At 34.8% G+C, this 22,566-nt stretch overlaps 2 protein-coding genes across 11 annotated transcripts in view; one reads left to right on the forward strand and one right to left on the reverse strand.

The window, feature by feature from the left end:
* Positions 1-12,590, forward strand: part of WDR17 (WD repeat domain 17) — a 47,999-nt gene extending 35,409 nt beyond the window's left edge. For 2 of the 5 annotated variants that reach the window (XM_058839018.1, XM_058839022.1), the window contains 9 exons: positions 125-264; positions 2,723-2,743; positions 3,708-3,819; positions 4,458-4,599; positions 4,688-4,790; positions 6,302-6,403; positions 7,491-7,586; positions 7,754-7,937; positions 9,618-12,590. In XM_058839018.1, coding sequence (XP_058695001.1) covers positions 125-264; positions 2,723-2,743; positions 3,708-3,819; positions 4,458-4,599; positions 4,688-4,790; positions 6,302-6,403; positions 7,491-7,586; positions 7,754-7,937; positions 9,618-9,737 — 1,020 coding nt within the window. In that variant the 3' untranslated portion in view covers positions 9,738-12,590. Of the gene's footprint in view, positions 1-124; positions 265-2,722; positions 2,746-3,685; positions 3,820-4,457; positions 4,600-4,687; positions 4,791-6,301; positions 6,404-7,490; positions 7,587-7,753; positions 7,938-9,617 lie in introns of all 5 variants that reach the window. The other 3 variants (XM_058839021.1, XM_058839023.1, XM_058839019.1) reach the window with 2 other exon arrangements.
* Positions 12,591-15,305: 2,715 nt separating this feature from the next.
* The window catches only part of ASB5 (ankyrin repeat and SOCS box containing 5), a 40,338-nt gene continuing 33,077 nt past the window's right edge, over positions 15,306-22,566 (reverse strand). For 5 of the 6 annotated variants that reach the window (XM_058837430.1, XM_058837427.1, XM_058837432.1 and 2 more), the window contains 6 exons: positions 22,459-22,538; positions 21,323-21,430; positions 19,818-19,968; positions 19,550-19,684; positions 17,353-17,544; positions 15,306-16,012 (listed from right to left, as the gene is read on the reverse strand). In XM_058837430.1, coding sequence (XP_058693413.1) covers positions 15,885-16,012; positions 17,353-17,544; positions 19,550-19,684; positions 19,818-19,968; positions 21,323-21,430; positions 22,459-22,538 — 794 coding nt within the window. In that variant the 3' untranslated portion in view covers positions 15,306-15,884. The remainder of the gene's footprint in view (positions 16,013-17,352; positions 17,545-19,549; positions 19,685-19,817; positions 19,969-21,322; positions 21,431-22,458; positions 22,539-22,566) is intronic. The other variant, XM_058837429.1, reaches the window with a different exon arrangement.

Here is a 22,566-nt window from a genome sequence, read left to right on the forward strand (position 1 = left end):
AGTTTAATCATTGTGTATTTTGTCCTTCTGTAAAAAGTCTCATAAGTGAATGTCATATGTTCAACATGATGAATGTCCAAAAATGCTTAAGTCCCTTAATGATATAATTTCTTCATTGAGCAAGCTTGCGATGGCAAACCTGATTCGTGGAAATGAACTGGAGTTGGCAATCAGTGTGGGTACTGTCTTGGGAGAAAGTGCAGCACAAGCAACACATTATGCCCTGGAGTTACTAGCAAGAAAATGTATGGCAGTAATAACATGGTAAGAATTTCCTAATCCAAAGAAAATTTTTTAAAATTTTCTCCCTCACAAAACAATCAAGGTGTATCATTGTGAAACTTTTGTAGAGATCAAACCATCATGGGAAGGGAGAATAAAAATTTCTGCTTGAATAAGAATTGCTATATTAGACCTTTGAAGTACATGGCATGCAAATGTTCTCTTTTAATCTCAAAATACATTCCGTATGCATTGTAAATGAGAGAGGAGTCATTGTCAGAGTATGAAACCCACTGAAAAAAACTCTAGCTACATGGGCAATAGGTAGCTTATGAACTCCTAGTTTGTAGTGAATAAAAAGAGCTGCTTCAAAAAAAGGAAGGCTGGAATTGAGTTAAAAAGTCAAAAAGAGAAGCTCAAGTAGGATATGTAAAGTGATTTTTAAGTACCTGACTGAAAAATATAAAACGGTGAGTCTGAGGAATTATCTTCTATTGGTATTAGGAGCACAAGACTCCTGCAAAGATATAAGGATGAAACAGGATTAGTATTTAATTCTGCAGAAGTAACTTTTCTCTTGCATATAGGGGAATCCCTCTGTGGTAAATTTTCTTTTCCTGATTGTAGTGGTTTTACTTTGAAGAATACAACTTCTTGGATTTTATCTAACAATGAAAAAGCAGAAAACTTTCCTAAGGTATATTTGGCAGCTGTATAACTGATTTGTAATAAACATTTCATAGAAAATGTGTACTTAAACAATTAAGGATCAGTTTTTCTTCTACAGTTAGTATTTACTGATGTTGATATATTATTAGATTGTTAATGCTAATTAATGCTAATATTAATCTATTATTAGTTATTGCTAATGCTAATCTAAAGGTAGCCTGTGAGAAGCATAGTGGAACGCCTCTCTACAGAGCATTTAGTTTTCATTAGACAATGAAGCATTGTACAAAAAAATAAAATAAGAAACTGGTGACTTGCTGTTTTCATTTTGCAATGGTTTAGCATGTCAGCATTGCACTAGGTTAGAATAGAGCTGTTTTTGCAACTCCATCTGCAGCTTCTAAAGTGTCTGAAGCTCCTACTTTGATCTCCTTGCCTTCATTGTGAAGGGTGATTTTTTTGTAGCCTCCAAAAGCAAGCACAGGATGTGGAGTTACAAAAAACTGTGAATATTTTTTCCAGTTCCATAACAAAAGCTTGTTCTGATCTCAGGGCTGCAATTAGTGCTTATAACGGTATGGCATTTTTCTTTATGTCCATAAAGCTGCTGTAAACTTAATGCTTGTGTACACTGAAGTCTAAAATAAAATAAAATAAAATTTTAAAGCATATTGCCCAAGTATACATCTGAGCTTTTCAATGGGTTTCCCACACTGTACTGCTATACTGAACATCCTAAAAACCTGGATTCTGATTTTCAGCCATTACAGCATATTTTTATATTCTGTAGCAAAAGATCAGAGATTCATGATCTCTTTGTTTTGTTATAGAGAGATTTTCACACAGCATAATCCCCTTGGTTAACTGCATTCATAAGATCGTGTATAAGGCAGCTGGAGTTCATGGGTCTCTGATATTTGAAGGGCTCCCCTCTTTTTTTTTTTTTTTTTTTAACTGGTTGTTATGCTTAGGGATATCCATCAGTTGGAAACATTTCGCTGTAGCAAAGCACTTAATTGTAGATACCAAAAGGAATACCAAAAGGACCCTGATAGGTTAATAAAGAAATCAGTTACTGGTGGAATGTGTCTTGGGTTTTGGTTGGTTATTTTTAGAAATTCTCTAAAATATAAAATCAAGCCAAAAAATAATTTTAAGCTAAACATTCACACACTTTCCCAAATCTAGAGCCTTGAGAAAATGTGTGAGTGTTTAAGGACACATTTTTATTTGTATTTAACACCTAAATACTGTCAAAAGCAACTTTTTATTATTCAAAAAGTTAGTCATATTTGACCTGAGATACTGCATATGCAAACTCAGTCACCTCATTTTCATCTTTATACTCGAGAATGTTTTCAGTTTGATTCTTCAAAATCATTCCAGGTAGCACAACTTGTAGGCCATTATATGAGGGCTTTTTTGAATTACTTCTTTTCAAATCAATATTGGATTTCATTTTTTTGTCAAGACAATTTCTAATCACTTAAAAAATGTTTAAATTGCTCATGAAGATTAGTATATATGATTAAGTGATCTTGAAAATAGCCTAAGCACTTTTGAAATATCCTAGATTCTGAAAGAATGCTTCTGTAACTTGGAAAACTGGCTGTTGCATAGTAATAGTATCACAGATTTTCTAAAGAACTTTGAGCATTAATTTCTTTAGGTTGTCAGAAGGCATAAAATAGAAAATTTTTTCTTTTGGTTTTGAATTCAGTTACTCTGACCCTTAAATTTGCTGTTGTAGTTTAATTATTTTCCATCAGATATTTTCTCTGAAAAGTAATACAAAATTTTGTTCAATACTGTTTCAATGTCTTCCTTTTAGCTTCCCGTCACTTGGATACAGGTATTTTGCTTTTCTGGAGAAAGTTTAAATTTATTTTTTCCCTTAATAAATTCACAAACTTTTCAAATTTCTCCTAAGTGTCCTACTTTTTAATTGTGATTAATACTTGAAAGTGAGATAGAAAGCAGTTGCAAATATAGGATAATAGCTTACTTGAACATTTTTAAGGACCATATTCTGAAAACCCAGAGGAAATCAGTAGGAATTTTTGCCTTACACAAGGGCAAGTCAGTCTTGAGGTTCACAGGAGAAATTACATCTGCATGAATTGAAGAGTCACAGAATAACCAGTTATTAAAACTTAAATAGAACAATTTCTAAATAATTTCCTAATATTACACATGTTCCGTTCTGCTGTTTGTTGTGTGAAGGACAGGGTAACAAATGGTAAAAAAGTTAGGAAAATGTAAAAAATGTTAGTTTGCTAGAACAATTTTCCTTTGAGAAGGCTGAAAATAAGTATCATATCCTTTTCTCATATAATCTCTCTGTTTCAATGTCACATGAGCACCAAGCCATTCTGGATGACTGAGAGATGTTCTATGTTGATGTCATGAAGCTTTAGAAGCCTGGAATTTGAGGATGGTTTCATGACAGAACCACATTATCATCTTTTCTTCTGTCATATTTGAGGGCTCCTTCTCTCTTTTCCCATCGCTGCTCACATATTCTTCCATTTCACTTTGAGATGGTTTTGGTGCTTAAGAATTGCTTAAGAATAGATGTTTAATTCAACCAACTAAAGCAACAGAAAATTAATGAATGACTTTCCCAATAAGATGAATAATTAAGCCTCATTTATTGAACAAAAATAGTCTTAGAGACTGAGGTTGCTTCAGCACTTATGTGGAAATAGTATTTTTTTCAGTAAAATCTTCATTATAACAGGAATATAAAAGAGAAAATAATCTACTTCCACTACAAACTGTCAAGAGTAACTACGTGTCATCTTTTATTTGTGCAGGGATTTAGCGGTTGATCTTCTTATGATGATTCCTGATAATAAACTGCAGTTAGTAAAACTGTGTGCTTTTTATCCTGGATGCATAGCAGAAATAAATGACCTGCATGAAAAGGTACATCATAAAAGAATTTACCTGAATCCAATAAGGTTTTGTATTGATTTATTTACTAATTTCAAAAACAATAAGGCCATATAAAACCATAGGATGAATTTGTCTCTACAATCTTATATGTAACATATCCTTTCCACCTCTATTAGTTTTTTGTTGACTTTATTTTCAGTATTGTACAATAAATTTAGTTCTTTATTTCATTCCTTTGTGCACTCTTTCCCTGGCGCACATTACTTTCTGAAGTAGCTTATGATCTTCAAAATTACCTATCAATATGATTTATAACCTAATAGATGTGCAGCCATAAATGTCCCCTTTCCTCTTCAGAAGTGGAAGAGTCTGCTTTGGTTGGACTCCATTAGGGTGCAACTCAGACTGAACATTTATTAAACAGTAGTAAAAACTTCACAAAAACATTAGCAATGAAAACTGGTACTGCTTAAAGTTACAGAACCTTTTCCAGTGTTGCTGTGGTCTAGATGGCTTTCTTAATATGCTTTATATGCAGGTATGTCTATCAATGACTGCAACAGAGAGAATTTTTTCTTATTATTATGCGCAAACATTAGTATTCCTCTGCATCTTAGATAAGTATTGGAACATTTCAGTGACTTTCTGGCAAAATCTTTGTTTTCTAGTGTAATCTTCCTGATGTGGAAGAATGTAAGCGACTAGCAGAGACAATCCAGGCAGATGGGGATGTATTTGAAACAATAAAGTACTATCTGTTAAGCACAGAACCTGAAAAGGCTCTCCCTGTTGGCATTCAGTATGTGAAAGGTAGGTACTTGGATGAAGAACAATTTTAAAGCAAAAGTCATTTTTATAACTTGCCTCATGAGGTATTTTTCTTTTTATTTTTTAACAGAACAACTTTGTGGCTCAGACTGGACTTTAGATTCAGTCTTTCCGTATCTTGATCTTCTAAGTTACATACGGACTGAACAGTTAATGTTGCCTAAGTGTAGTGAGTGAGTACATTTTCCTATCTCAGAATAAGTGGAACTTTCTTAAAGGAATCTTTCAGATTGCATATATATAGGTGCACACTGTTAGTATAATTTTTTTGTTTAACGGAAGAGGGACATAAAAAAATTCCAGCAAGCATGTTTGTTTCCAGTCTGGAGAATCGAATGTGGATTTTCCCAGATTTTGAAGGTTTAGCAAGAAAAATAAGATACTTTAATGCTTCTTTCTCTGTGGAGTATTTACAATATGTGAACCAATGATGTCTTATATGAAGAGCTTCACTTTGATCAGCTCTGGTTTCAGTTTCCTGAAGTGGTATCACAAATCATGTGGGCTTTTATGTCAAAGTGTTAAGGAACATTGGATTGTCACTCTCTGAATTAACTCTAAAATAGTTGGATAGCTCTGGTTCACCTTTATGATGGACAGTTGATGTAAGAGATTTTTCGGGGTGTGGATGGTCTGGGACACGGCAGAGACCTCTCTATAGTCGAGTTAGATGTTAGTAGTTTATTTCAGGGTGTGGGTGAGAGAGCCCTGCTATGAGCCAGCAGATGAAGCTCAAAGCAGGCTCAGAGGGAACAATACAAAAGGGGGTAGAAGATGAATACATGATTTCAGGACTTAAGATAGCTAAGAAAGAGAGTAAGAGAACAGAAGTGAGAGAGCCAGAAAAAGAGGCCGAGCTCTCCTTTACAATTACTTATATAACCTATACATTTGAATATTCTATCCCTTTACTAACCAATCTTTCTAAGTATACTAATACAGTAACATTTGTGTGCAACCTATAGAAATTGCTGCTTTTGCATATTTTTAGTTATCTCAGGGGTACTTTGGACTTTTCCTTATAAGGCTGGGGAGAGGGGTCTCAGCTTAGTTTTACTGGGGGAAAGAGTGTGTTCTGGCATACCAGACTGGTTTCTTTGAATTATTCAAACCGCGCTTTCATTTGTATTTCTTCCTTAGCCCTTCTGGCTAAGGAGTCATAATTCCTTTCTGATTCTACCTTTCCAACAGTTGAAGCTAGGCCTAGGTGCCTACACAAGTATGCACAATATACACAAATACACAATATATTCTTTTCATGTGAAGAACGAAAAGGAGGAAAAAGTTGGGGAAACTTGGTGAAACTGAAATTGACACATATTTGCGGCAGTTTTATTTACATTTAGACTTTTATCACATTAAAAAGTCTGAGTGATTTTGTTTTTGTAACTCTACATGATTGTGCCTAGAATTGCATTATATGTGCCATTAAAAATTTAGTAATGGAGATCAATATACAGCAGATGGAGTCTGTTTTAAGAAGTCCATGACACAGAAAGTAAGCATAATCAGCAAACATATATTCTTCACAAAAGATGGATGGATGGATGGATGGATGGATGGATGGATGGATGGATGGATGGATGGATAAATAAGGTTTTAAAATTATAATTTGAATATGAGTATGTTTCATGTTTTTGCAAATGCATGTTGTTTTTCATGATTGATACTTGCTCATTTACAGATTTCGGAATGAGTTGCTGATTTTGTGTGGTTATGTTGGTGCTTTACTTGCTATCAGAAGACAGTACAATAGCATTGTACCTGCACTGTATGAGTACACAAGGTAATACTGTGTTTTCATGAACTCTGAGTAATCTCCTTATTATGACATATGCCATATATTGAGCCCACTTCACATCCCACCTCAAAAAATTTAAAACATGTCTTTCCTCTTAGCTATCCTCCTGTGTGAAACTTGGTGAGAGGATTAGGAAAAGGGAAAAGGAGCATTTTTTTGTAGTTGGTTTCTTTTTTCTTTTCTGAACCTAAAGAAATAACAACATGAAATACAAGCTTTTACAGAAGGGCTATTCTGATTATGGATATTAATACACTAGTAACAGGTAGTCTTTGAAACTCAGTTTCTGTTACTTTTGGCTGTAAAGCTTTCAATTATCCTGGGATATAAAGAACTACAGAATAATACAGCTCAAAGTTTTCTTCTTGGATTGCCCAATATATTCAGGACTCACAGATTTTTAGTTTCCAGCCCATCTTAAACTGGACACTTACCTGCTTAAGGTGGACAATTGACGTGCTTAAGCAGGACATTTTTAATCAATGACAATATCCCAACAATATCCCAACACAACACAACAAAATATCCCAACACAACACAAACAAAAGATGGCTGAATTAGGTGAGGTAGTAACTGCCCCTTATATTTTGATAAATAAAAAAATGCAAGGGCTTCTGCAAGGGCTTTGAAACTGTTTTCTGCAGGTGAAACAAGGCTGTCCCAAAGCATGTGTTGAACCATGTTTCTCTAACTGCATTTTTACCATATGGAGCATATATAGGCAAATTGGATCCTTAATTTTAGTAAAGTTGACAATATTAAGAAATAAAAATACATATACCCTTAAAATATAGAATGGCCTAAAATTAAAAAAAAAATAGAGCAAATTAAATAAGGTGTAAATAGGGATAATTAAGATAAAATTTAAATCAAAAACTATACTTTTATATCTAGTATGAGTGTTATCAAAGTTTAATATAGTGTATATTGTGAAGGATTAATTTATTTCCCTAGTTAGTTCATATCCAATCAAAAATAATTTTACTTTATTACTGTCTATCATATTTTGCTTATAAGCAAGTAGTCATTATCAGGACTAGTTTGGACTTTAACTACTTGTATTCCTTTTCAGTCAGCTTTTAAAAAGACGGGAAGTATCTGTACCTTTGAAAATTGAACAGCTTTCTGAGGAATTAGATGCATGGAGAGCTTGCACACAATCAAGTAGGTAGGTGGAAAAATATGAAATTACCATGAGTGAGACTCATAGTATTCAACTGTTTCGTTGTATATTTATTGCCTTTGTAAAGTCTGAATGTCACTGCTTTGAGGATCTTAATTTCTAACACAAATTAGGAAGCAAAGTTGAAAACCAAATTTATTTTATGTTCGTAGGCCTGCAGATGAGTTGCCGTGCACCCCGCCCTCTGAATCGCAGAGAGCGCTGTATTCAGTACTCGTATCGCGAATTCAGGAGGAGCCTCTGAAAGGAATGGTTGGGCCAGACTGTGTCACTGGCTCAAATCTTCCCAGTCATTCAGATGTTCATACCTCTTGTTTGACTGGGCTAAAGATCCAGGTACGGTTTTGGAGAGCTGAAGTATTCTTTCTTGCTGATAGCATTGACTACTTGTGAGGTTGCCATAAATCAAAGGTCCCTCCCACCATTTGGCTGGAAAAAGGTCCAGGAGCAGACTTAAAGGTGACAGGCAGTGACATCTGCTATATAAGAAAGGCTGCATAAAGAATTGTCCAATCAAATAGTTGTCATTTCCCAAATACCAAACCTTTTAATTTCCATTGGAAAGATTTCCTTTGCCAAATGTTGTGTCTAAAGTGCATGTATCTTATTGGCTACTCCCTCAACACAGCTTGAATAAAAGCCAGGAAATTATTTGTCTTCAACCACATACTAACATTTTTCTGGTTTTGGTTTTTATCACTGTGGAAATGCATACTGTAAAACTTGGAATTCATGCCTAATTAAATCCAGATATTAGAAGACTAAATATTCAAATACATTTATTCATCACTCACATTGAGTTTTATGATTAATACACATTAGTCCTTATAACACCTCTTTAGCATATCTTTTTGTTTTATTAAATAGAAAATTGAAAGATCCTGAAAACACTACTGAAAACATTGACTCCAGACAATGCCTCAGTGTGAATTTAATTTCCTAGGTGATGCCGAGTCTGTTTCCTCTGTCCAGTGGAAGATGTTGGCCCAAAGAGTAACAGGGTGGTTTAGGGACTAAGAGGGATGGATAGTTTTGTGACAAAAACTGGAGTTTACAAAATGCTAATGGGATTTTTGAGGTAAACAAAATTCTAAACTTCTCACCAAGAATCTCGAAAAACTTGCTCTTAACACTTCCAGATTAGATCAGTGTTTTCTGTCAATGGCTGTACTCTCAGCATTTGCTAACAACCATGTAAAGCTGCCACTGTTATAATGCGTTCAACAAGAATAGCAAATATGGTGTCACCAGCTTGTCATCTATAGGATCCTTATTTCTGGATTAGCATACATTAGGAGTCATGGCTTTAGGCATGCAGATCAGCTCAACAATCAAAATCAGTTAATACTAAAGTAGAGCAGCCTACTTGCATGGCTTTACAAGTTTTACGTAGCAAAGTTGGAGAGCATAACTCTTTAAGAAAGCACTGAAATTGAAATGCAGCTTTAAGAGCAGATTTTGTCAAATTAATAAATTAGCAAATAGCTCTTCCATCACATGAACAAGTACTTTTTCCTTTTCATAGTGAGTATTTCAAATTGTTCTGTGGACTGCATGAAGACTCTGTTTTCAAACAATTTATAGAGGCATTATATCAGGGCTTTTTTGCAGATAGGAAAAAGCACAGATCAGCAGAAATAATGACAGACATGATGAAATATGGACGGTATTCAGAAGAAAAGTGTTTGTTACCTCAGTTTCTAATTCAAGATAAATTTAACTCTGGAGTCATTGACAAGCATATAGAAAATAACAAGAAAACACATAAAACTAAAAATTTAAACATTATGAGAAGTTGAGTTGACAGATTGGGAGCATAAGTGCCCTCAGTTCATAATGTGTAGCTGTTATCAAAGTTCTAAGTGAGTGGGGAAAAATCTCTGTGTGAGCATAGTGGATAGGTCTAAACAAGGTTTTTATGTTCTTCTCAGATAAAATGTGCTTTCTATTGTGGCCTTTATACAATACATGTATAATTTCTTTTTCTTTCCCTTCCCAAACATTTTTGCTTTACAGGGTCCTGTGTTCTTCCTTGAAGATGGAAAATCTGCTATTTCACTAAATGATGCTTTGATGTGGGCCAAAGCAAATCCTTTTTCACCATTAGGAACAGGAATACGACTTAACCCATTTTGATGAGGTGTTTCCTCTGTACTTTATAGTGCTTAAAATAACACTCTGGGGGTTAATGCTGATTTAACCTTGATTGTCAAAGGACAGAAAGGTGGTAGTTGATTCCTCCTGAAGGTCAGTTACTTGAACTTTGAAAATTATAGGATGAGAACAAAAGGATTTCTATACAAATGTTTGTTGAGGATCCAAAGAAAAAAGTTATTTGATAATCCAAAGAAAAAGTCCTAATTTCATATATAGCCATGCCATTTTTTTAGTAAGAATATTGTCGTCAGACAGTTATTTTTGTCAACTCTGTGTAAATAGATGTTTAGTAAAGTAAGCAACTATCTACACATTACCAAAATACTGATAACAAACTGTGAAACCCATAAATACTCTTCAAAATATGACTTTATTGACAGCAACTGCAACCTGTTTTTAGAATAACTGGAATATTTTGGCTCTTTCACACTGTCCCCTTTTTTAATTTACACTAATTTTTTTGTGTAGGATTCTATAGAAAAAGTAAAATTTAAAGAGTAGATGCTTTGTTTCATCCACTTGTTACTGTGCTTTAATAGCAGTACAAATAGAAGGTCACTTTTGTTTTGTTTAGATTACCTATTTATTATCTATTTATTTAGATTATCTAGATTACAAAATTCTATTTTCTAATAGGATCATATTTGGCAACATTCCCTGTTATACTTTCACTGGAGGCTAAAACTCTTTATAAACTTTTTTTTTTTTTAAACAAAGGCTTTGTAAGGAACAAACAACATATTTATTGAAGTTATTTAACTATGCTATGCACATTTTAAATGCTTGTTTTCTTTTTACATTTTGTATTAGTTATAAACATGCATATGGTATGACAGACCAGAAATAAATACTTGTGCATATATATATTTTTATTTACTAAATCTGCGCTCAAATGGATAAACAGTTATGGCAATAGAATACTAAAAATATTTAAACTTTAAAGCTGTGTATAATATCGAATTTAATTATAAGTAATATATTATTATTATTAATTATTCTTATAATCAGAATTGCTCACCTGTAGAAAAGATGCCTTGGTTACAATACTTTTTATTAGCTTAACTGATGGCACATAAGCAGAAATCTGCTTTATCTGTTCCTACATTTTTTGCTGCTGCTTTAAAACAAATTTTTTAATTTATTTAAGTTCCTGATAGTTACATGAAATGTAAAGAGGTTGCAATTAAAAATTGGCAGAGTTATTTCTATAGCAACTGTTGTAAAACTGTAAATAGTATCAGGTCTCTATTTAGCAGATGCTATCAAACAATCCTCAATACAGAGGTAAGCCCTGCCCTGATTTAACTATAGAAATAACAATGCCACCATGCTGAAAAGGAAATTACAAATGAAAGAAAATCCTGGGTTGTTTTCTTCCCTCCCTCTTTAAAATGGCAAAATTTAACTCTGGGAATGTTCTAGAGTATTATTACAGGGTTTCTGATATAAGAATATATTGGGTGGAGGGAATACAGCTGTTTTGTACCCTAAAATCCCCATATTTGCATGTACTTGGGTGCTGGAACAAAATCTTTTATTTCCTGCAAGTATTCTTTGAAAATGGTTTTCCTTTATTTGTTCCATGGAGCTTGCAGAAGAAGAATTTAGCTTCAGAAACTAAAATCCATAGTTTTTGAAAGAATTTTCCAACAGTCAGTATCTGATCTTGCTTCTGTCAAATGAAAGACTACCTGTCTTTTAATACATAAATCGTACAACCTGGTATGTAAAAGTTGTTGATACAGAGGTGGAGAGCAAAGGTAAGAACTGAACACACAGCCCCATGACTGATGATTGGGATCTGAAGCATTGACTCAACTACCATTCTACTATATTTAAAATCTTTTGTTGTATCATAAGTATTTTTGCTACTATTTCACAGTTAAAATATCTTAAATATGTAGTGTAACTACATCAATGTGTTGCACATAAATTGTGCCTTAACATGGAATCTTGGGCAAATCTACTCCCTCTAAATTACAGACTAAGGGTTAAGAATTCTTTCCGTACTAAAGTAATAAAAATTAAGTCAAAGGGTGTTTTTTTATATTGGGGATCCATCAGGTAACAGTCATTGTGAATAACATGAGGTTGCATTTTCCTTAAAGTTGTTTGTACAGTGGTGAGTGAGGGGAATATGCAGAAAAGGTTGTAATTGTGTCTGCTGTTACAGCTGTGGTTGCAACTGTCAACTAGTTCATCTTTTCAAAAATAGTTTCAGATTGTTTGCTAATATGAAGCTTCATTGTCTAGTACAGCAAGTCAAATACAGGTATCTCCCCCTTAATATTAAAGAATACTTTGTCTTCAAAAGACTGTTTGACTCCTCTGTAAAAGTCATATTTCCATTTAAATGAAAAAAACCTATGAAGCTACACAGCTACTGCTTTCCAATTACTATTAAATCTCAATTATGTTCAACATCCCTGCGAAACCAAATCCATTGTTCTATGGAAATAATCTGTCCAACAGTGCTGACCTGTTTATAAGCTTCAGAGACAGCTTCACTGGCAGCTGCAGTCTGAGATAGGAGATTTGGCACTTTAAAACCACGTTGTGGACTGGAATGATGCCCTGTTCGTTCCACCCTGTGTGGGGCTCCCGCCAGGCTGGGCCAGTGGTGCTGGACTGAGCATGGCCAGAGCCAAGTGGCCCCCAACCCCAGGACAGGCCCAGGAGAAACACAAGGAGAACATTGTATCATTGTATTCCACCTGCTCTCTCACCCACTAGTGAGGTAGCTGCTCTGGGTGTCTGGAATGCTTTCAACAAAGCTACAGGATTTCACTGCTGGATTTCTTTCCAGAATTGACATACTACACTACTTTTTTCTTTCTTCTTTCTTTTTCTTTCTTTCTTTCTTTCTTTCTTTCTTTCTTTCTTTCTTTCTTTCTTTCTTTCTTTCTTTCTTTCTTTCTTTCTTTCTTTCTTTCTTTCTTTCTTTCTTTCTTTCTTTCTTTCTTTCTTTCTTTCTTTCTTTCTTTCTTTCTTTCTTTCTTTCTTTCTTTCTTTCTTTCTTCCTTCCTTCCTTCCTTCCTTCCTTCCTTCCTTCCTTCCTTCCTTCCTTCCTTCCTTTCTTCCTTTCTTCCTTTCTTCCTTTCTTCCTTTCTTCCTTTCTTCCTTTCTTTCTCTCTCTCTCTCTCTCTCTCTCTTTCTTTCTTTCTCTCTCTCTCTCTCTTTCTTTCTTTCTTTCTTTCTTTCTTTCTTTCTTTCTTTCTTTCTTTCTTTTTCTTTCTTTCTTTTTCCCCTGAAAATGCCTTAGAACACTTTTTAACTGGTATAACAATTCATTTAATAAGGGCTTTATTGGAACAATCTTTAACAGTGCTCTGACCTGGGTGAATGTTTGCTTCAGATCCTGGTTCATAGTATTTTAATACATTACTTAACATTTATTTCATACTAAGAATTCAACCCATCAAAGCCACATTGGAATATGGCCCTCACAGCATGAGAACAGTAACAAACCTGTTTCCTTTCATTTCTGGCTAAACAAGGCATCATTTTTGGAATGGCTTTTACCAAGTACTAACACCAGGTATTTCATTGTTCTGTGTTTAGTATGTTGCAATAGCATGCTCTGATCTGCCAGAAACCTGTTCCAGTACATAGTCCTGCCAGGCCAACAACATCTATTCCCTATTTTGTTTGTCCCTGTCACATAGTAACAGAAACAATGCCCCATCCAACTCGGTTCAGCTTGCCAAAATGAACTCAATTTTCACATAATTATCTGTTAGCAAAAGATTTAAGTTTATGTTGAAAAGTGCCTCTTGCCTGAGATCAAAGTAATGGTAAAAGCCAGTTTCTTTTGACTAGTCTCCTATTCTGTATAATTACAGAAAAAAAATAGCACCTGTAAACTACAAAGATGGTCTTGTTTGCTCTTTGGATGGTGGCAGGGATCAGGGGGGATGGTGGGAATACATATTGCAAATGCCACAAGTGCATGATCACACCTATTTGCAATGAGACGGTTTGGACTCAGGTGTGACTCCTGGCAAAAATTTTAACATTGCCTAGTTGTGTTCTGAACAGCAGAATAGCCATGTTTGTTCCAAACTGATATAGGTGTATAGAAAATGAGAGCTTTTTTTGCCACTTTGGATCAAACTTGAAAAGCAGTGTGTACACCTGAAGGTGGGGCTCTAAATGAGCTCATTCTACCTGGAAAGGTTCAACAGTGCTGTGGTTGGCTTGGCAGTTCAAAGTTGGCTTGTTTGTCAGAGTAATACACAGTAATGGTATACCTAAAAATACGAATTGCTACTTTCTGGATGAAAACAAAAACCACTACACTCACCCCTGTTGCTGCTGAAGATGAATAGATCACACGGACACAGGTCGAGGTGTGGTGAAAGGAAGAGCAAGTTTATTTTCCCTCCCAGGATTCATAGGCTCCTGACCGTGGCCAAGGATTGGAAGGTCAGGATAACACTTTCCCACTGCACTGGCCATGAGAGATGCCCATCACAAGACGTGTAACAGAAAGAATGTACACATATCTATGTTTACAGTTACTGTCCTGGGAAAGTCCTTAGAAAACCATGTCAGCAAGCTCAGAAGCTGAGTTTTCAGGGCGACATCCCCCAGTACAGACTCAGGATATGATGGACTCCTAAGCAGCTCCTCATATTTGTATCTGACTTTCCTTCTCCAGAAAAGACCCCTAACTAGAGTTTTTGCAGGGAACAGAAACAAATTAAGGTTATTTAACACAGTGTCAAGTCAACTACACTTTTTACTAGGTGCATATAATTTAGCAACTGAGTAAGCATTGCTCTTTGTGAAAGCTTCCTCTATAGTTAGTTCCTCACTTAGCATCTTTCCAGTAGAAACATAAATACTGAAAGGAGTCACTGAAAAGGAATGGAAGAGGGTGAATCACCAAGGGCAAATGGCAAGTTTTCAGGTGTCCCATGCCTTAGTTTGTAGGAATTGAGTATCAGTCGCTGAGAATGCAATCTGTCCTCAAAGGAACACCAAATGAGAAGTGGGAAAGGAGGAGTGCTGCATTTTCATCTATTCAGATCACAATCATCAAAAATTCAAGGGCATGAGCAAAGACTTAGGCTTTTCTAATGTCTCTTGGGGGTGTTACCATTCCATCTCTGGCTAGAGTTGAACAATACCTTTTCACAGAAATGCCTGCTGGGGTATTCTGGGAATTTGCAATAGGATTTTTGGAGCTAGGTAAATGTTTACAAAACAGATAGAGAAGTAATGTCCTTATCAAGATGTACCCATCTTGATACAGAAAACTGACATGTTTGAAACCTTGTAATCACCTCCTGAACTCGAGCTTGTGGATTCAGTATCCACATCTCCAGAAAGCTCACAGATACTACACATTAAAATATGCCTCTCTCTGAGGCAAATAATTATTTAATATGCCCATTAAATGCTTGTGATACGGCATTTTTATGAAAACATAAGGGAAGTGCCCATGTAATTCTGTTTTACAAGAGTATATCAAAAGTATCTCTGCGTAAAGGCTTTTGAGAAATAAGTTACTAATTGTACCAATAAACAGAATTCTACAAAAAATTAAGTTTGTGTTCACATCAGTTTAATTACAATTCACAGCACAGGCAATGAGGAAGAGTAAAGGAAGCTCCTCACTGTGATTAATGAATTGTTTATATAAAGAAAAGGAATCAAAGTCTAACTGTTTTATTTTTATCAATGCATATAGTGCACCCATCACCAAATATTTTTAGGTACACAAACAACAGAAATTTAAAAATACAAATGGACAAACTTAACAAATAATAATGAAGAAACTCTTTGTGGTTCAGGTGTGTCAAACAGATTTTAAAAACATAAACACAATTAAAGTTAACAGCACTAAAGCTAGTAAGGGTTAAGATAAAATTATACAATCATGTCCCAGAGTATCAGCACACTTATTTAATTCAGCTGGATTAGCACCTTGGCACTAGTTGCTGAATGGCTCCCAATTACTATTACATTACCAACACCAGGTGTCAAAGATACAATTTTTTTAAGCAATATGCAAAAGGCTTTTTTTTTTTCCGCCCAGCAGTTCTTTAGATAAAACATACAATAAACAGAGAGAAGAAAATGTACTTGCTGTATTTAAGTTTCTAACAGTTAATTACTATGTTATCTGTACTGTAAGAAATTCTTAAGTATTGTTGGCAACTGGAGCTGTGGAACAAGATGCAGTCTAGCTCTTCCTATGTAATTTCGGATACATAGTCGGCAGAGCTGACAAAGAGAAGATGGTGTGGCTGCAAACAAAAAGAAAAGAGTTTAACTGTACAACCAGAAAAGCCAGCACTTTGTTTTACAACAGTCTTGCACAATAATGGGATTTTTTTTTAAAAAAATTTAAAAAAGTTCACATTTTTCAAGTTTGACCTTTTTCTTCATTCCCTTTCCTTTATTGCCTTTCTTCCCCTCAAAGGTAAAGACCGGGGCTGCTTAAACCTTAATAATAGTTAGGGAAATACTAAAGAAAGCAAGCCAAGGTCAGTTTTTTTAAATTAAAAACCAGCTTCAAGTAAATATCTGATGTCTATAACTTTAAAAACTGCATATTTGTTGTTTTGGGGTTTTTTATTCACAGCACAGGTTACATACCTGCTACAGCACTACCAATGCATCACTGCAACAAGAATAACCAGGCAAAATACCCCAAGATCCTAGACCATATTTAGTGGTCATACTATTTAATCATGTCTTTACCACTCTAACCCCCACTCCTTCAAAATGAACACTGCTATTTTCCCTGGACAATAAACCTATATCTGTTTCAAGCCATGTAATATTTTTTATTTGCTCTAACTTTTAAAAACACTACTAGTCTTAGTAAATTTGTGAAAATACAGTTTTTAGGGGGGTTTTGTTAATACCATTCACACTACAGAGTGGTTTTTCGAAGGAAAATATGAATCAGTCTTACTTGTCAGTTGACCCTAAAGACATGCCCATGGTTATTCAAGGAGTTTCATTCTCTTGTGGCTTATTTTTATTCAGTCTGAACAAGTCCAATTCCCTTTGGAATATTCTCTCTCTCCAAAGCAGATAGACCTTTAAGAGGTCTGAGGGACTACAGATTCTTTAGCCTCCTGTTTCTCAGGTTTTTATAATTTTTTTAAGAAAATTTAGAAAATTAAACTTCTTATGCCTTTTGCCCACAATCAAAATAATTTGCTTTATATGAACATAAAATACATATTTAAAAATATTATGACAGCTGACCAAAATGAAATATTTTAACCTGAAATTTAACCTGTTTCTTTTTAACAAGGTCTGTAAAAACGAATAAAAATGTAGCTTTAATGTCTACTTGTAAACACCCAATAAACATATGACGATACTTCTTCAGCTTGTATAAATTCTGATGCTGCTTGGTTAATGGGCTCTGGCCTGAGGCTAAATATTGCTGAGTATATTTGTAGTTAGAAAGGAAATTACCTGAATGTTCATATATTCATTTCATGCAGCACAGTGTTACCTTCTATAACATGGGTTGTTTGGACTGTTAAGTTGGGGGTTTTTCTAGGTGGGTTTTTTTTTTTTTTAATAATAGAAGTTTCAGTTTAGAATATAAACATGTAAAACTTACCTTCATGGAAGAGCAGCAGTCTCTCCACTAAACTGCTTGGGGCAGCTAAATCAACAGGCCTCTCAAAATCTGAATTTTTGGCATTTATGTCTGCCCCAAATTCGAGGAGTAAGTTTACAATCTCTGTACTAGAATGCTGGGCAGCAGCATGGAGTGGAGTTTGCAAATTCTTTCCTTTCTGCACATTGGCACCTGGTGGGTAGATGCACATAAAGAGATGTAAGAAGAGAATTAAATTTGCCATTGAGTAAGAAAGACAAGACTACAAAACAAAGAAAAACCACCACTGGCTTGGAATGCCACAGTGCATTTAGCCACTTTATTAATTTTATTGCAAAAATCTATAACTAATCACATCAGTGTTTTGTTTGGGTTTTGTTTTTTTATCCTAGGTTTTATTACCTAAGTACAACCAGATTAAGAGGTATCAGGTACCAGTCAGAGAACATGAGCATCACTATTGCCTAATCACGATAAAACACTTTTTGTACACATTTAAGACAATTTTCACTACATAAAAAACATATTTTCTTTATTTGAGTCTTAAAAAAAAACCCAAAACACTAAACTGAAGTTTTGTATGTATATTTTTGTGAGTACACCAACTCAAGAAGGAATCTTGGACACCTTATAATTTTTCACATGTTGAAGCTTGCAAAGGGTTTGAAATAGATTTCCATCCCATCTAACCTTTTTTTATTAATCTATAAATTAATTTTAATTTTAATTAAGGTGAGATATACAGTCAAGAAAGCTAATAGGAAAAAAAAAACCCTAAATCATTAATTCTCCCAATCCATGGGTTCTAATTATTACACTTTTACATTAATGGTTAATTATTAACATGTTTTAAATTAAAATGGACTAAATTAATTTGCACTAATGCATTCATATTCAAGGAAAAAAAAAATCCATACATGAGTTAAACTAAACTAGCTAGTATGGAAGAATTTCCCTTGCAGGTCAAGCTGTTGCTTCATCTAAAACCAAGCCTTTTTCAGACTTCATACTGACCTTGTGAGACCAAAAATTGCCCTCTGTACCAGCTCTCCTCCCTGAATCAACACTTTTTGCATTTTAAATGCCCATTTGAGTAAAAGAAGTTAATAATGTCACAGGTCTAGCAATTGGGTCTGAAGTCTGAATAATTCACTCTTAACATTAACAATTTGCACATGCTGCTGCAGTACCATGCTTTTGCTTATTTCATTGTCTATCTGCTTTCCAACTTCTAATATATTCTCACAAACTGATAAAATATGAAAAAAAATTAACTTACATAAATAGCTACTTATATCCTCAATACCCTTTTCTACTTCAGGGCACCAGCAAATGTAGAATATGCCCTTCAGTTACTGTTTTTTCTGTATGGTAGTATTTGAATCCCAAAATATGCTAATTACACTTTTGCTGTTCTTAAACCTAAAAAATCATGACATAGGGTAATTAATCATCCAAGGAGATGGACACAGTGAGAAACACTTTAACTGCTTGTTTAAGTTCTAAATATAGCATGGAATCAACTAAAAAAACTATTCTGGTTTAATGATAGCAAGGCTGAATTATCCATATATACATTTTAATTCCTTGCTCTGCAGGATGCAAAAGCCCTGTATGTAAATAACTGAAATACAGAAAATTGTCTTTCAGCTATGACAATTGTGTTCCTGGACTTGTGCTGAAACAGAGCGAGCCTTCAACATCTCTTACCCACTGATTAAATAAATAATCTGAAATTTAGGATCAGATGCCTTTTACCTCACCTCTTCCCTCTGCAACTCAGCCTCTATGCCTTGTGAAAAGTCAGAACTTGCTGAAGAATGAAAGCAAGTGGGATTTCATTGCTAAAATAGTTTGATTGAAATCTCAATGATTACTATATAAAATTTCTCAAAGCTAATTTTTTCCCTTGTTTTTCCTAAAGAGAATCAATACCTATAAAGCTGCTGTATGTGCTGAAAATTTTGAACATTCATTCTTACTGGTCTTGCTTCCTTTTTTCCTCTTATGCTTACTATGGCACCAAAAAATAAAAGATATAGTAAGTTATAAGAAAACATGAATCAGCATAAACTTTGAAGTAGAACCCTGCAAGCAAGGGTTCCAGTTCAATTGGCTGAGCACAGCTGACTTCAAAGGCGAGCACAATATGCATATTTTACAGACCAGTAATATTTTTATTTAAATCATGACATACCTGCATAAAGAAGCTTTCGAATACAATGGATCTGCTGTGAAACACAAGCTACATACAGAGGGGTTCCTAAATGAGGAAGATCTTGGTCAACATCTATACCCCAGGATATCAGTACCTCCAGACATTCACTGTGACCTGTCAGTACAAAGCATGACAGTTTGCTCGACTTCAGTACGCTGTCCCATGGACAAAAACACACACATTTCTTAACCCTCTTGCTGAGACATTGCTCAACTGCTTCATGTTTATTGAGGAGGTAATTTCTTACCTCTGCTGGCTGCTTCATGTGTTGGTGATGGCAGACAGGACTCCCATTGAGCTTTGGCACCATACTGTAACAGGAGCTCGGCACATGCTGCACTGCCTCTCGAACAGGCATTAAATAAAGGTGTCACTCCATCAATTGTGGTAGCATTTACCTAGAATATATAAAATCTATTTACAAAAAGAATTGAAAGAAAGGTAGATTTTTAAACAGGAAATAGTTACAAATTGCATAAAATGACAAAAAAAATAAAATGTACTAGTTAAAATAACAAGTTAACTGACCAGCCCCTGTGAAACTGTCTTTCTCTTACCATGCTTCTCATTTGGAATTAGTTTACTATTATTCTTGTTAAACTATGTTGGATAAATACACCTGGAATACTAAAGATTGACATCTGGGCAGTAAATAATTTTCAAAAATCATTGCACTGAGCCTGTTTCACTGATACAGAAAGTTTAAACTTTGGGTACTAATGGGATAAAGGGATTTTATCTCCACAGCTCTGGCAAGAATTGAGGATTATTTGCCATTTTCTTCTGTTTTAGTCTCCAGATTCAAGTGATTTTTCACAGGATGGAGACAAAGCTAATAGCATAGGCTCAAGTGTTTTAATAGCAACCTCACCACCTCACTCTTCAACTGGATATTTCCAAATAAGTGTGAGAGAGTAAGGAGACAAAGTAGGCAACTTTGTGGGGGCTAATAATACTAAAGGAAGGGGCAGAGGTATGAGGAGAAGGCTCCTTCCAGGATTCTGGCCTATCCTCTTTCATGCACCCCCTGAACCCAACAAAACAAAAATACTAAAAATAAACCAGGTGGGAAAATGAAATTTTTTTCTTACAGTTTTTTTTATCTTGTGCTACCTGAAGTAGGGAGAAATTGGTTTTGGAAATATCTATGTATCTTTTTATCTTTTTCTATAATAACACAGACATATTCCACATGGTTCTGAAAACTGAATTTTAAGAACAATAAATATTTCCATTACAAAGACCAGAGACCTGGGAAGCTATGCACTTGCACTCTGATGTCAGCAGACATTGCACTGAAAGTGATCTGTAAAGTCCCATTTTCATTTTGGGACAAAAGACAGCCTATGTCAGGAGTACAGAAAAGAGACAGCGCTTTTTTCTACTTCAGAGCAAAGAATTTTAAGACCATACAGGTGCAGTGTGACAGCAGGCATTCTGAAGATTAAAAGAACAGCCTCCTAAAAAGCACTCAGAGCAAGAGGAACCAAGTAGAGGAATGCATTCCATATTTTAGAAGAGAAATATCATAATGAATTTCTGCTAACAGATTCACTCCAAATTGTTACTGTCAGTGGCTTCCCAGCACTCTCATTTGCCAGCATTCAGATGGCAGCTGTAATTACATGAGATGAACACAGCCAATAGGGTAAGCACAGACCAATTACATTAAAATAAAGGAAAATATCCTTCTCAGTTAAACCAAGGACAGAACTGGACTTCATATAAAAGAAAACAAAACCAAAGCCTTACATTTGCTCCTGCTTCAAGGAGGATTCTTGCACATCCTACATGATCTCCCAGACAGGCTTCATGGAGTGGAGTTACTTGGTCAATTGTTAGTGTGTCTACATTGTATCCCTAAAACAGATGTAAATGGTATTTAAAGATCACACAAAACCTGTTAAGAGCCATTTCCTCATACTACTGTTCAAATGAATAGTTTACAATACTCTAACTAGGCTTAAAACTCAACTTGCAATAAATTAATCCTCAGGGAGCATTTATTTTTAATCAGGAATAGGCATAAAATAATGTGACAGGGGAAAAGGCAACAGACCCCAGCCAGAACATGGAAAATTCCAAGAAGCTTTGTGGAAAAAAAAATTAACTGGGGGACAGTGAAACCCTGAAACAGATGAGGGAAAGGATGGTGCATCTCCACTCTTGGTGGTCTTTAAAACCTCATGAAGACCTGAGTCTAAACTCTCCTGTGATTCTATCATCCTGTGACTTAAGGTCTGAAATATCCAAAGCTATGAATTTTAGCAAAGAAAACATTTACTGGATTGATAAAATCACCAAGCTCTCTACATTTTTTGCAGTAGATGTTGTCTGATTCTTAAGAACTAACAATTTTATGTACCTGTTTTCATCAAATGTATTCTATAGTATAATTTCTCATTATTGAAATAGCTAATAGGACAATATTATAATATTAAAATTTAGCATTTCCAGTCTATCCCTTTGATATTAGCATTTTTTTTTTAAATTACAACGATGCAAAACCCAGAATCTTTCAGTGATTCTTCCTGTTAAATGGTATCTTTCTAACTATCTACCCAAAGGCTTAAATCAGTGAAACTATATTGATTTATACCATGAAAGAAGGGAAGACTGACATAAATTTAGATACAATTTTGTTTTGTGTTTTTGGAGTTTTTTTGGGTTTTTTGGGGGGAGAGGGTTAAAACATACAAAGGAAATATTTTAAACACTAGCTTATATCTTATAATATGAAAAATTCCTAAATATGTATTGGTCTGAAAAATTCAAGTGAAAAAAGCAAAACAAAGCATACTAAATCTGCATTAATAATCTCTGCTGAGAGATTAAATAACATTCATGAAATAACACAATAAAAGCAATTGTAAAAACAGAGTCTTCACCTGTGACAATAAAGTCCTTAGAGAAAGAAGACGTCCTTGACTGGCTGCCTCATGCAGAGGTGAGCGATCTGCCCAAGAACCTGTATAGCAACAACATTTATTGAATAA

Source organism: Poecile atricapillus, chromosome 4 (assembly GCF_030490865.1).
Source record: "Poecile atricapillus isolate bPoeAtr1 chromosome 4, bPoeAtr1.hap1, whole genome shotgun sequence".
Classification (NCBI taxonomy): Eukaryota; Metazoa; Chordata; class Aves; order Passeriformes; family Paridae; genus Poecile; species Poecile atricapillus.